Source organism: Bos indicus, chromosome 18, assembly GCF_029378745.1.
Source record: "Bos indicus isolate NIAB-ARS_2022 breed Sahiwal x Tharparkar chromosome 18, NIAB-ARS_B.indTharparkar_mat_pri_1.0, whole genome shotgun sequence".
NCBI lineage: Eukaryota > Metazoa > Chordata > Mammalia > Artiodactyla > Bovidae > Bos > Bos indicus.
Window position 1 is genome coordinate 10,217,874 of NC_091777.1, and position 14,781 is coordinate 10,232,654.

The 14,781-nt window shown below is 41.6% G+C and overlaps 1 protein-coding gene across 1 annotated transcript in view; it reads left to right on the forward strand.

Annotated features, from left to right (window-relative positions):
* The window catches only part of CDH13 (cadherin 13), a 1,011,953-nt gene that overhangs the window by 454,332 nt on the left and 542,840 nt on the right, over positions 1-14,781 (forward strand). Inside the window, exon 4 of the mRNA XM_019978955.2 lies at positions 2,673-2,789. Within this exon, the coding sequence (XP_019834514.1) occupies positions 2,673-2,789 (117 nt within the window). The remainder of the gene's footprint in view (positions 1-2,672; positions 2,790-14,781) is intronic.

Consider the following 14,781-nt stretch of genomic DNA (forward strand, 5'->3'; position numbering starts at 1 on the left):
CTGGACCACTCTGGTCACCCAGCAGGACAAAAGTACCACCCATTCACAGGCTCACAAACACAAATGAGTTCTTTATGGTAAACAAGGGAAGGTTTGTTGCTGACAGTGAGTATGCTTTTCATTACTTTAGATACATTTTCACATATTGTCATAATGGAAACTTACTTTTGCTCTATTATAGAGCAGAATCACTAATCCCCTACATTTGCATGAGACTTTAAATCTTTTCCAACTGCTTTCCTAGGCTTTCTTTCATATGAACCTCAAGATTTTTTATTGTAAATAAGAGTCATATATTGCACATATTTTGCATTATTTTACATGTTTCCTGTTCTTTGCCTATTCCCTAATAAGCCAACAGAATCTTTATAGGTGTTATATATCAATGTTTTATGAATATAATCCAGTTTGTTGTTCCTTGTCTTCTCAGTGTCCCATTCTCTTTCTTCTCTGCTGTTTTCTGCATGATTGGATTGGATTAGTTAGTTAGTTGGTGTGTCAGTTAGGTTTTTGTTGTGTTAACCCTTCTGAGTCTTTTTGCTGTCTTTTATGTACGCATGTTCCAGTTTTCTGTCTTTGCTTGTATATTGAGTCTTTGATCATCTTAGAAATCAAGCAGTCTTTTATTTGGACTTATTCACTGAGGTTTTGAATATCATTCTTCTATGTTCAGTACAGCTTATATAAATTAGAGGGCAACCAATACAGTATTCTATATTTTCCTACACATGTTACTTACATATTCTATCTGCTGGCTAGGTGAATTGGAGCAATTTATATAACCTCTTGGAACTTGACATTCCTCATTGGTTAGGGAGGACTAAGAGTTACTTGAGAAGTTTATTACAAATATCCGCAAAGTCACATGTAAAGTGCTAGCACACGTTCCAACACATATTTAACCGACTGTTGTTATGAGAGTGGTTTGTGGTTGTGATTGTGGAAGCAATCAAATGACGATCACAGTGGTTAGCACACGTCTTCACAACTGTCTAACGGTGACCACCTAGGAGCGTCTCCTGCCGATGGACCCAAATTTAACCCTGTCCTGAAAGTGAGCATTCAGGCGGTTTGCCATTTTTGCTCTTTATAAACGTCTCACTAAACATCTTCCTGCTTTCAGTTTGTTATTTTTCCTCTTTTGAATTTAGCATTTGGATGTATTCCTAGGAGTGAAATCAGAGAGTAGATAGAGTGTATAGAGTATAACGTGAGGGGATATGTACATTTGTAAGGTTCTTGATAAATAAATACTGCCTGATTACTTTCTGTAAGAATAACATCAGCTTATACTCCAAACAAAATCAAGAGAAAGACTTTATAGAAGCTTTCATAGCTTTGCTGGTCTTGTTTCCTATTTGACTTTTCTTATATAGAGTTTCCTTTAAAACGATTACACATGTGTGTGTGTATACTTATGTGTATATATATCACTGTCATATGATATAATACATGTAGATGCACACACATTTTATGGAGCATGGGTCAGTGATGGTATTTAAATATCATTTGCCACATGATTTTTATAGAAACTACTATACGAAGTTTGAGGTGCTTACTTTCGGTACTAACTCAGATGCTTACTTTTAGTTATAGCCCTATAACACCCGTCTAGCCTTTTCTTATCTCTCTTTCAATAAGAGGAAACTTTACACCCACCTAAGTTTCCAGCTCAAATTTTATAACATCATTGGTCTCAATGTTTATTTTTATGTTTTCCTATTTTTTATGAGAAGCCACACGAGTAGTGTATTTAAAATAATGACACAGGTTCCTTTTTTGCAGCCGTTTATTTAAAAGGTGAGTTACAGATAGGCCAGAAATCCTCACAGTATTGTTCCAGTGATTGAAATTCGGGACACACTGTGTGGGGTGTGAGTTCCAGAAATAGACCCACTAATAAAAACAAATGGCCTTTGAAAGAACATTGACTAAGATTCTCCATAATGCCAGACATAGTTTGGATGTTGAGATCGTTCTTCCTTCCTTTTCAATTGTGAATTCGAGGATCACACAGTTCGCCATGAGAAGAGTCACTTTTGTATCCAGCAAAAGTTCGGTGGGTTAGTGACCAAGCAAGTAATCTCCTCACTTGGCAGGTTAAGAAAGGGAATACACAGCACTGCTGCTGCTGCTGCTAAGTCGCTTCAGTCGTGTCCAACTCTGTGCGACCCCATAGACAGCAGCCCACCAGGCTCCCCCATCCCTGGGATTCTCCAGGCAAGAACACTGGAGTGGGTTGCCATTTCCTTCTCCAATGCATGAAAGTGAAAGTGAAGTCGCTAAGTCGTGTCCGACTCTTAGCGACCCCATGGAGTGCAGCCTACCAGGCTCCTCTGTCCATGGGATTTTCCAGGGAAGAGTTCTGGAGTGGGGTGCCATTGCCTTCTCCACACAGCACTGAAGTATATATAAATTAAGACTGACATTGTGAATAGAATGATTCAGAAGATGGGATTAAATAGCTTAATGATAGTTATTGTGAATCACAATGTCAGCTTTAGTATAATTCTAATGATGTACTTGCTAACTCTAATGAGGTTTGATAGAATAAAATTAACAATGTCCAAACAGCTGTATGCTTTCACAACAAAGGAGCCATATCTCAGAGCAGACTGATACATCTTCTCTGTGGGGGATTTTAGTCAATTGATTTGTTTTTTCTCTTTTAGGATATATTTAAATTTGCAAGAACTTCTCCTGTCCCAAGACAAAAGAGGTCCATTGTGGTATCTCCCATTTTAATTCCAGAGAATCAGAGACAACCTTTCCCGAGAGATGTTGGCAAGGTAAGTCAGACAAAGACAAATGCCAAAGCATGTTTTTATTATGAGATGAGCATACACGAGGCAAACTGACTCTGGCTTAACAACCAGGAGGAATTGGCCTCAGTTCCTCTATAGTCAGAGGCCAAAGGGTTTTGCCAAGAAAAGAATGTCAAAAGGTCATGAAAAAGGGATTTTTTTAAAAAAAGTAACACCTTTGAATGTCATGATTTGAAGATCAACATGGTAGATAAAGATGCAATAGTTGTGACATGAGGGTGTCATTGGTTAAGAAATAGACTCACTGCTTTTGTATACAATGTCCAGGCCATGAGCCAGATAAGTCTCCTTAGTATAGCAGTATGATGATATGTGTCATTTTATTTGGATCCTAGTTTTCAAATGTGTAGGTCCAGGAACACCCTTGGGGCAACTCTCTAAAAACAAAATCACATCAAAGCAATTAAACCACACTAACCAGATCTAGCAAGCACCACTGAATGAATCAGAGCAACCACTTTTCCATGAAGAAATATTTACTGCTAAATAGGCAGAAATACTGATGTTGCCTGGTCAACACACCCTCTCCCCTCAGGAAAACCGACACGGAGAATCGAATTTTAACCAGTTCATATTTTTCAGGGACCTTGGAATTGGAACAGTGGTGGTTAGTCGAGTGGATGATCTGAGTGGCTGGTGCTGTTGGATTGTTTATCTATTTGTTGAAAAAAAGTGATATGGAGGTGGGAAAGAATGAGGTGTATCTGAGAAGATATGTCTGGTTGGCTGCAATGTAGTAAGCAAGGAGACGAGTCATACATGTTGAAGTCAGAGAAGCTGGCCTGGCATGTGGGCCTTGGAGATTATGCTCACGAGGAGGGTTTTCATTGTGCCTGCAGCTGGAAACCACTGGAAGCTCTCCTAGATATGCGTGCATCTGTATGTTTGATCCCTCTGGCTGCCTTGTACGGAATGATCTGTGGAAGCAGGATGTAGGGAGGAGTGGACACAAAGAAACAGCCAAGAAGAAGGTTTTATAGTGACCTACGCAAGAAGTTGGGGTGACTTGAATTATTAGAAATCTATTTCTATTGTAAACTAGAAGCATGAATAATTCAATATCCTGATAATAACCATGCTTATGATTTGAACTATCACTGTGCCAAATATTTCTTTAAGCAAAATCTTGCCAGGTTTCCAGGATATGATGCAAAGGGAAGCAGAGCCGTTGCAAGTGGAGAGTGATAGGGCTGGTGAGCACTGACCCTTTGGGCAGCACAAGCCTCTGTGGTGGCCTTCGTGAGATTGCCCTGAAGCCAAGGGGCCAGAGTCCTCAAATCTTCAAGTTTCTGCCCCCAGAAAGTTTGAGACACAAGTTTCACCTTCGTTCTGTAGGTTTTCTTCATGTACACTTAGTATTTTCAGCCCGTGCTGTGGCGGGATGGGAGAGCAGGCATGTCGAGCGAGCAGCCAGGTGCTGCTGGTGCTGCTGGGCCGTAGCTCTTGAAGGCTAAACCAGTCCTGCTTCAAGAGCTGTGGACCGCAACTCAGCATCACCTGGCCGCTTGCTCAACGGCATTTTCTCCCATCCCGCCCCAGCACCATGGAACCGGAAACTCTTGGGATGGAGCCAGAAACCTGTTTTTTTTCTTGCCTTCCAAGTGATTCAGTTATGCACACTCAGGTTTATAGAGGTCCAGTCTAAAACCCTTTCTCCTCCTCTGCCTACCACTATACTGTAATACTTTCAGTAGTGGAATTTCAGTTAGTTTATTATAGCATTAAATAGTTTACAAGGGTGAATTTTCACATCTCAGTTGTCTGAAAACGTGGTTGTTCTGGCACAATTATTACTAACACCACCTATCCCCTTAAACCTGTCCAGCTTTAGACAATAAATTTTTTGTGGCCATCCTAAAGCTTCAACCCCATACATTAATCCTTCTGAGTATATTTAGGGAGTTTTCACAAGACCCTTTCTTTGAGATCAATAAGTATGTAGCTAAGGACATTCTTCTGCATGGTTTCTTACTTATTACAGCCTCAAAACACTATTTGTTTTTCTAGCCACAGACGTCTCTCCTCAGCCCCTATGTTTCTGCCCACGTGGGCTTTCAACCTGGATTCTCTACAAACAACAGCTTTTCCAAGTGCCGTAGTCTAGGAACACCGTAATGGTGTGAAAGCCTCCCAAACCTCCAGATGGCTTTTACACAATAACTGCACTGCCTTGCAAAAATTATGTGTTTGTCCACGCTTCTTAGGCCTTTGAAAGAACGTATTTTTCTCTGTGTCTGCTTGTTTTTATTCATTCCTCTTAGTCTTTTCTTTGTATCTTGTATCATATCCTAATCAGTTCCACCAATAGCTGATGAGCAAGGCTCTGTCGAACTGTGGGAGGGTGTGGGAGTCTTCACAAATACTGGGCAGGCTGGGAGAAGGGGAAGGAGACGGGAGAGGCTAGGCTCTGGCCTCCACACATCACCGCTCCCATCTACCCAAACTCTGCAAGTCAGGCAGCTCTAACTTTATAAATACAATATATCAGATTTTAGTGTAGAATGCCATATGAAGAAGAGATTCTGTGGGCATAAAGTATAAAGACAGTTGTCTTACTCTGGGTTCCCTCAGACAAGAATTCAAATGCAAAAAAAAAAGAATTCAAATGCAAGTCTTTTCTGTACCAGTAATACTGGTAATAACCTCCCAGGTGGCTCAACGGTAAGAGAATCCACCTGCCAAGCAGGAAACATGGGTTTGATCCCTGGATTGGGAAGATCCCCTGGAGAAATACATGGCGACCCACCCTGGTATTCTTGCCTGGGAAATCCCATGGACAGAGAACCTGGCAGGCTACCATCCTTGGGGTTGCAGAAGTTGGACGCGACTTAGCGACTAAACAGCAACAACGGCAGCAATACAGATAAGGGAGTGCAGGAGTGAAGCGGGTGAGGGAAGGCGGGCGATTGAGAGCAGCCCGTGGAGAGGCCTGTTTGCCTCTGTGGTGGACTGGACTGTAGTCCCATGGAGAAAGGCTAGGAAACCATGTCAAGCACACTCTCAGGGTCATCCTGGCTGTGAGGGAGGCAGCTGGGTATTTATATACCAACCCTATCAGTCTGGTTGAGGGCTGCTCCCAGAGGTGTAAATCCCTCAGCACCTCTGCTGTGCCCTGTGCCCTGCGCCAATGGGCTTCTCAAACCTGGAGGAGAGCCTTTAGGCATCGCAGCAGCTGGAAGTCCGCTGGTGTGCACTGAAGAGGTGGGGTCTAAGGTGCCGTCCAAGGGACAAGGACTGGGCACTGATGAATTCTGCTCCGTCACTGAACTTGCCGTAAACGCTTCTGCTTTGCAGGCTAGGTTTTCTCTGTCTTTGTCTCGTCCCCTGATTCCAGCTCATTTCTCAACTAACTTTCTTATGCCCCATGCCTCTGAAGCCACTGCACTTGTCCCTCTCCACTAATGAGTACTTGCTACATACCAGGAGCTAAAACCTCTAAAATTCAACCCAATTCATATCAACAAATCTATATTCCACATCTGCTATTTACAAGGCACTGTGCACAAGGCTGCTAATGTAATGGCAAATGCAACAGAGTCCTTGATCTCACGGGATTAGAGATGAGTAGAAAAAAGTCATCACAAATTCTTTGTCACAGTAGAGTGTAATCACTTTTCATCTATTGTGTTGAATTTTCATTAAAAAAACAAAAAACCATGAGGGTCATCCTCCAAGGTGCCAAACGAGGCTCTGAATATGCTGTGACCTGTCTGAGATTCAGTCACTTCAGTCACTCAGTCGTGTCCGACTCTGTGCGACCCCATGGACTGCAGCATGTCAGGCTTCCCTGTCCATCACCAACTCCTGGAGCTTGCTCATTTGGCACCCTGAAGGATGACCTGTCCACAGTCACACACTTAATGGCAGAGGCAGGCTCTGTGCCAGCTCTTGGACATTTCACAGTCTATGCTCTTAACCAGTGAGCTCACGGCTACTCAGTGCAATCATATCCTTGCTGAGAATTACTTTCTTTAAAATATCATTAAAACTAACCTTAATTCCTTGAAATGTACCAGAAAATGAGATGATTAGAGGGCTGGGTCAATAGATAGATATACGACAAAGCAAGTAGAGGGAAATGTTAACGGTGGACTCCAGGCGAGGAGCACAGTTGATCACTGCGAACGTCTTTCAACTTTCTATGTGTTTGGAAATGTCATACTATAGTGTTGGGAAACACTAAGTTTAACTAAATATAAATTATTACAAAAGGAACAAGAGCTGGCATATTGACACAAAAGTACTGGTCTTACAATTCAAGAGAATGAATGGAGACCAAAGAGATGTCTCTCTGCTTTCTTTTTTGTCATACTTTAATCACGGTCTGAATTTCTTTAAAGAAAGAAGGTCCATACTTTAAAGGGTAATAATGAAAGTAAGGTGCTGCAGCAAATTAGCCCCCTGTGGCAGATTTTTCACAGCTGGAGGCTGGGCCATGTAGCATTGTATTTACAGAAAGGGTATGCAGGCAGCTGTAAGTATTAGGCAAAGTTTTGAAATATGCACGTTTTTATCTACCTGCCAAATCATTAATTAGTTGATAATTTAGCTAAATTATTAAAATGTGGGGGCTTATTTTCCATCATAACTCCCAATGTTTGTGGGAAAACAAGGGTAAAAATCCTGGTTGTGAATATACTTTCTCAAGCCTGTGAGTCCCTTCCCATTTTTGAAGTCTAGACAGCAAGGGGAATCTGAGAGTATATGTCCTGGAGAGAAATATGTAGTTCCCAACATATGCTTTTTTTCCCTCCCCCTTCATTGTGTGACTGTTTCAAAATTTGGGCCATAAATAAGTTCTCAGTTTTACCAATTTTCCCTGATAAATATTTGATTGCGTCTCTAGAGATTTTTGAGTTCTTGGGCCCGATTGATTGAGAGCAGGGGACTTTAAATCTGCGAGACAGCAAGGAGTTCTTTGGGAGACGTATTTTATTCTGCTTTATATTAAGTTTGAAAGACAAGTCATTTATGAAATGCTTATTAGAGATTCTACTTTCATCACAAACCCTTTTCATCAAAACCAATGAAAGTACATTTTACTGAAAATCCTTTTTTTATATCCCCTATAAATTGGTAGAATGGGCCTTTAGAAGGACATCTTTAACCCATGATGGAAGAAATATGTAATGGGACCATGTGCTGTTCGTAAAGGGAATCAACATAGATCATTAGACCAAATGATGAAAACCACTCAACCAGGACCCTGCTTTGATTGTGTCATGAATGTAAGTCATACATGAGGACAATTTACAGCAGCTCCTAAATATTTCTCATAGTTCTGGATGTGTGGTTGGTTAGCGGTCCCCCCACATCCAGGTACTCTCTTATGCCCACCTGTGCAAAAAGGTGCCAAGGAGTCTTACAGTCTTGGAATTGAATTTGTTTCACTCAATTTAATAGTCTTTGCAGCACTTTGAGAACTCATGGGTGTCAAGTTGTATCCCTAGCAGTTGGACCAGAATGCTGATAATTAGACCTGTCTTCATTGAGCCCTGCTCCAGCTCATCTTCTTACTAACATGTAGACTTAGAATGTTTTGCTCCATCCCATGGCCTGATTTGTTTTATATAATCACCACCCGCCTTTTAAAATCCATCATTTCACATCTTTTATTCAAGTCTAACTAATATCTCATCTCAGAAATTTACATGTTTAATTTCCCCATTTTAAAACAAGTAGCAGTTTTATTCAGTAACTAAAAGTTTTTATTGATTCTTGTATCAATTCAATTCAGCCGCTCAGTTGTGTCCAACTCTTTGCGACCCCATGGACTGCAGCACACCAGGCTTCCCTGTCCATCAACTCCCGAAGATTGCTCAAACTCGTGTCCATCAATTTGGTGATGCCATCCAACCATCTCATCCTCTGTTGTCCCCTTCCCCTCCCACCTTCAATCTTTCCCAGCATCAGGGTCTTTTCAAACGAGTCAGTTCTTCGCATCAGGTGGCCAAAGTATTGAAGTTTCAGTTTCATCATCAGTCCTTTCAATGAATATTCAAGACTGATTTCCTTTAGGATTGACTGGTTGGATCTCCTTGCAGTCCAAGGGACTCTCAAGAGTCTTCTCCAACACCACAGTTCAAAGGCATTAATCCTTTGGCAATCAGCTTTCTTTATAGTCCAACTCTCACATCCATACATGACTACAGGAAAAACCATAGCTTTAACTAGACGGACCTTTGTTGGCAAAGTAACGTCTCTGCTTTTTAATATGTTTTCTTAGGTTGGTCATAGCTTTTCTTCCAAGGAGCAAGTATCTTTTAATTTCATGGCTGCAGTCACCATCTGCAGTGATTTTGGAGTCCAAAAAAATAAAGTCTGTCATTGTTTCCATTGTTTCCCCGTCTATTCGAAGTGATGGGACCAGATGCCACGATCTTAGTTTTCTGAATGTTGAGTTTTAAGCCAACTTTTTCACTCTCCTCTTTCACTTTCATCAAGAGTCTTTAGTTTTTCTTCACTTTCTGCCATAAGGGTGGTGTCATCTGCATATCTGAAGTTATTGATGTTTCTCCCGGCAATCTTGATTCCAGCTTGGCTTCATCCAGCCTGGCATTTTGTATGATATACTCTGCATATAAGTTAAACACGCTGGGTACAATATACAGCCTTGACATACTCCTTTCCCGATTTGGAACCAGTCTGTTGTTCCATGTCCAATTCTAACTGTTGCTTCTTGACCTGTTTACAGATTTCTCAGGAGGCAGATTTCTCAGAGATGGTAATCCCATCTCTTTAAGAATTTTCCATATTTTGGTGTGGTCCACACACTCAAAGGCTTTGGTGTAGTCAATAAAGCAGACATTTTTCTGGAACTCTCTTGCTTTTTCTATGATCCAGCAGATGCTGGCAATTTGATCTCTGGTTCCTCTGCCTTTTCTAAATCCATTTTGAATATCTGGAAGTTCATGGTTCATGTACTGTTGAAGCCTGGCTTGGAGAATTTTGAGCATTACTTTGCCAGGATATGAGATGAGTGCAATTTTGTGGTAGTTTGAGCATTCCTTGGCATTTTCTTTCTTTGGGATTGGAATGAAAACTGACCTTTTCCAGTCCTGTGGCCACTGCTGAGTTTTCCAAATTTGCTGGCATATTGAGGGCAGCACTTTCACAGCATTATCTTTTAGGATTTGAAATAGCTCAACTGGAATTCCATCACCTCTGGTAGCTTTGTTGTATAGGAGAGAAATTTTAATATTCATGATATGTTTTAATTATAATTTAAGTGATCATAGCTGGTTTCTTGTTAGAAAGGAGTTAACAGAGCATTATATGGCCAGTCTGTATGTTTCCAACAAATTTTAATTTTCCACAGTGGCAGAGAAGCCAGCAGATAAATTGCTTGGCAGTCAACCATTATGTCAGGTCATATAAGCATCCTTTAATATTAGCAATGCCCAAAGCCTCAGTGCTGAAAATCTCTTGGTGAGATGAGCTGCAGAAGTGATTTCTATATTCAGCGACCCCAGTTGTACATACCTCTTTCCGATTTCCACGACTGAACTCTTCTCACTTCCTGGGACACACCTTCTTCATCCTCACTCCGCATGGCCACCCCGTTTACACTCTAAGGCAGCACATCGAGTGGAACACTTTCTCCATTGCAGAACGTCCTACGTCTACTCTGGCAGCATGACAGCGTCTAACTGCAGGTGTTGAGCACTTGCAATGGGGCTGCTGCTGCAATTGATGAACTGGATTTTTATACTTCATTAAATTTTAACATATTTATTTATCTATATATCGACTTACTAATTTATTTTTGGCTGTACCATAAGGCATGCGGGATCTTAGCTCCCTCATCATGGATCAGACCTGTGCCCCCTATATTGGGAGCACAGAGTCTTAACCACTGGCCTTCCAGGGAAGTTCCAAAATATAATTAATTTTATTTTGAACTTAAAAACTACTACTTGATCCAATTATTGCAACAACTTCTCATGTGAATGCAACTTTTCAACTGTAATTCTTTTTTTTTTTTTTAATAAAGTATAGCAGGAGACACAAGAGACATGGATTTGATCCCTGGGTCAGAAGATCCCCTGGAGTAGGAAATGGCAACCCACTCCAGTACTCTTGCCTGGAAAATTCCATGGAGAGAGGAGCCTGGTAGTCTCCAGTTCATAGTGTTGCAAAGAGTCAGACCAACTGAGCACACACGTACAGATACACACAAAATTGATTTATTAAAACAATACAGTGTTAGTTTCACTGCAGTACTCTTGCCTGGAAAATCACATGCACAGAGGAGCCTGGTGGGCTGCAGTCTGTGGGGTGCTAAGGGTCGGACACGACTGAGCGACTTCACTTTCACTTTTTGCTTTCATGCATTGGAGAAGGAAATGGCAGCCCACTCCTGTGTTCTTGCCTGGAGAATCCCAGGGACGGGGGAGCCTGGTGGGCTGCCGTCTATGGGGTCGCACAGAGTCAGACACGACTGAAGCAACTTAGCAGCAGCAGTGTTAGTTTCAGGGGTATACCAAAGTGATTCAGTTACATGTACATATTTTTTCAGATTATTTTCCATTATAGGTGATTATAAGATACTGAATCTATCTTGTAAATTTTAATCTAGATACAGATAAAGTATTTTGTTGAAAATATGATGTCTAAATTGAAATATAATTATAGAACATTAAAACAGTACACACACACATGAAAGAGTGGAAAGTATCTCATTAATAATCCTTATATAGATGTCATATTGCAATAAAATTATTTTGGATATATTAGTATAATTAAAATTAACCTCATATGTTTTTTTTTTCTTTATTGTTTTAATGTGTCTACCAGAAAATTTTAACTTATTTATATGGTTCATGTTATATTTCTGTTGGGCAATGCTGGGCTAAAGCCTATTTTTGATACAGTCTCCTCCATGAAAGTTTGTCTTTGATCTCCTTTACACATTTGTTTATACCTCTTAGATGACACAACACATTTTGGGCAGCAGTGTAATTTCTTTTGTGTTTTTTTTTATCTTCACATTAACTGTAATTTACCAAGAATAGTGAGTGATCTATTAACACATAGTAGGGACTCAAATATTCTTTGACTTGAATTCAAGCCAGGTCTATGGCTGGTTGACTAAGGTATTCACTGGTTACTAATTTAAGTGATCATAGCTGGTTTGTTGTTAGAAAGGACTTAACAGAGCATTATATGATCAGTCTGTATGTTTCCAACGAATTTTAATTTTCCACAGTGGCAGAGAGGCTACCAGATAAATTGCTTGGCAGTCAACCATTATGTCTGGTCATATAAGCATCCTTAGCAGATTGTGATAGATTTGATGCTGATTGATTTTGTGTGAGTGTGTGTGTGTGTGTTGTGTGTGTGTATGTGTGTAGAAAAAGAAAGAGTAAAAGGGAGTAGGAGAGAGAAAGAGGGGGAAAGAGTGAGCAAAGATAGTGCCTGTATTTCTGCATTTGCTTATATATGCAATGATATTTTAAATCTACTCAAATAAAAAACTCAAAACTTCTGATCACAACTGAACAGAGTTAATTCTAACTTATTTTGACTAAGTCTAATAAAAGCTTATATTCACTATTAACAAGTGTTGCCCTCTTTCTGCAAAGTTTAATTAATGGTAAAACATAATTGAGTTGTTTTGGTTCTTCGCCAAATACATATATATGCAAAAATCCCCTCCATGATATACATCCAGCAAATAAAGGCATCTTAGTCTGTAGAGGAAGCAATATTTTTAGCCCTGAGTTTATCACCCTTTCAGTTCTCAATGTGAAAGGGTCCCAGGGCTTTATTGTTATGCACATTTGGCCTCAGACTGAATTTATATATAATTATTTGTGAACATTAAAGGATCTGGCATTTCAGCTTAAATTATCACCCTAGAGGTAGGAGAGTTGAGGAATTTTCAAATTCAACTAGAAATCTTTAACATCATTTGAGTGTCAGGATCTAAGCCAAGCATGACTATCCTTGTTGTCCAGGGCAGGCCTTATAACAACCGTCTCTCGGATGGAGAAATTGAAATTGAGAGCAATTAAGTTACTTGCTCAAGGTAACACAGGTAAAAGAGCGACAGTTCTGGAATAGGACTCGTAAATGATTTCTGCACAGTGACATAAGTGAATGTTTCATTTTCATGGGTCTTTGCATTTGTATATATGCTCACATGCAGAAACCACGCATATTCTCAGAAACCAATATTATGTCCCCATTGTGCCACTGAAGAAATGGAGGCCGAGCACTGTGCAAGACAGTCTACCTGTGGTACAGACTGAGTCGTTGTGTAAGTTGAGCTCCTGCAGCATTGCCGTCTGCCGTGCACTAGAGCTCCAGATGAATTTCAAAGTAGCACATGGAATAGGGGGAGGAGGAGGCCTTTGGAGGCAGAGGGCACATACGAGCCAGGGGTCAGCCAAAGATTAGAAGCATTGCTCCCCTTTCCCCATTATCCTGCAGAGAGTGATGCCAGGACTGGTCAGACAGCTGAGCACATCAGAGAGGTTTGCCAGGAGATGTGCTCTGCTCCTATAGCTCTCCCTTCTTAGTTGGCCAGTGGACAGGTAATCAGACTTCCGGGGGTATCTGGCAGCCTGAGTGCAGGTACCCAGATTATAGAAGTCATCTAAGATTCCAGATTCCCACACCTGATGCCTGGGGCAGAGGTATACTGGTAAACTGGCTCTTGGGGCGCTGCTGCTGCTGCTAAGTCGCTTCAGTCATGCCCGACTCTGTGCGACCCCATAGACGGCAGCCCACCAGGCTCCCCCGTCCCTGGGATTCTCCAGGCAAGGAGTGGGTTGCCGTTTCCTTCTCCAAAGCATGAAAGTAAAAAGTGAAAGTGAAGTCGCTCAGTCGTGTCCGACTCTCAACGACCCCATGGACTGCAGCCCACAAGGCTCCTCCATCCATGGGAGTTTCCAGGCAAGAGTACTGGAGTGGGGTGCTGGCTCTTGGGGTGAGGGAGCACTAACTTCTATGACTTGTATGTAGTGTTTGCTACTTTCTCTGGTGTAAATACCCCCGCAGTGGCCAATGGCAAGCTGCCAACTTGCAAAATTATTGCATATTTGACATTTAACACTTGGCTTTCATGAAGCAGCAAGAGCTGGCTCCAGCATAGCAGTGACCTTGGGGCCCATAGAATGTGACCTTGGATGGGGTCAGGGTGCCTGGCCCGTGGGGGGTAGTGCTGATGTGGAATCTCCAGTTGGGGAAGTGGTGTGCCCATTCACCGCAGGCTTTAGCTTGTTTCTTGTCCAGAGTGGGCACCAGGGGTCATTTTTGGACAGCTCTGCTCCTTTCAGGGCATGAAATAATTTGTGCAAGGTCCCACAACCAGTGAAAAGTGGTCTCAGACCTTGAATCTATGCTCTTTGAGCTCCTCCATGCTTCTCCTTTGCACAAAAATTCCAAATCAGTTTCTCAAAGCTGATAAATCCTGTGACAGTTGTGCCAGTTATACCTGGAAAAGGAGAAAGGCAGAGATAAAATTCTCTGTGAAGTGCAGAGAAATGAGGCTAACCTCACAGACATTTATTTGATCTGCGTGTTTGCACACTGAGTCGAAGCCAGAGGTCATGTCTTAGTAGACCACGTGTTGACAAGCAGAAAACAACTCCCTTCTCTGTAAGGAAAGTTACTTTCTCACTTCAGACTACACGTTTTTTTTCTGGTCAGTATCTCTGCTGACAACCCCATTCAAAGGGATCCAAGAGGAACAACGTGAAAGCAGGAAGGGCCAACTTTGGTGTAATTAAGAGATTATCACTGCTAGTTTTTCTCAGCCCCAAGACCACAGCTGACTGTCAATAAGGGCTGTATAGGAGCAGGCCCAGGGCACCACGGGGAACGGATTGGCGCTTTCATGATCAGCCCTCCAGTCCCAGCTGGGACGAAGATAGAGGCAGAAATGTATGGAGACAGGAAGAGGCCAACAGATAGATTTCTGAACATGGTGGGGGATGAATGTAAAACCCAC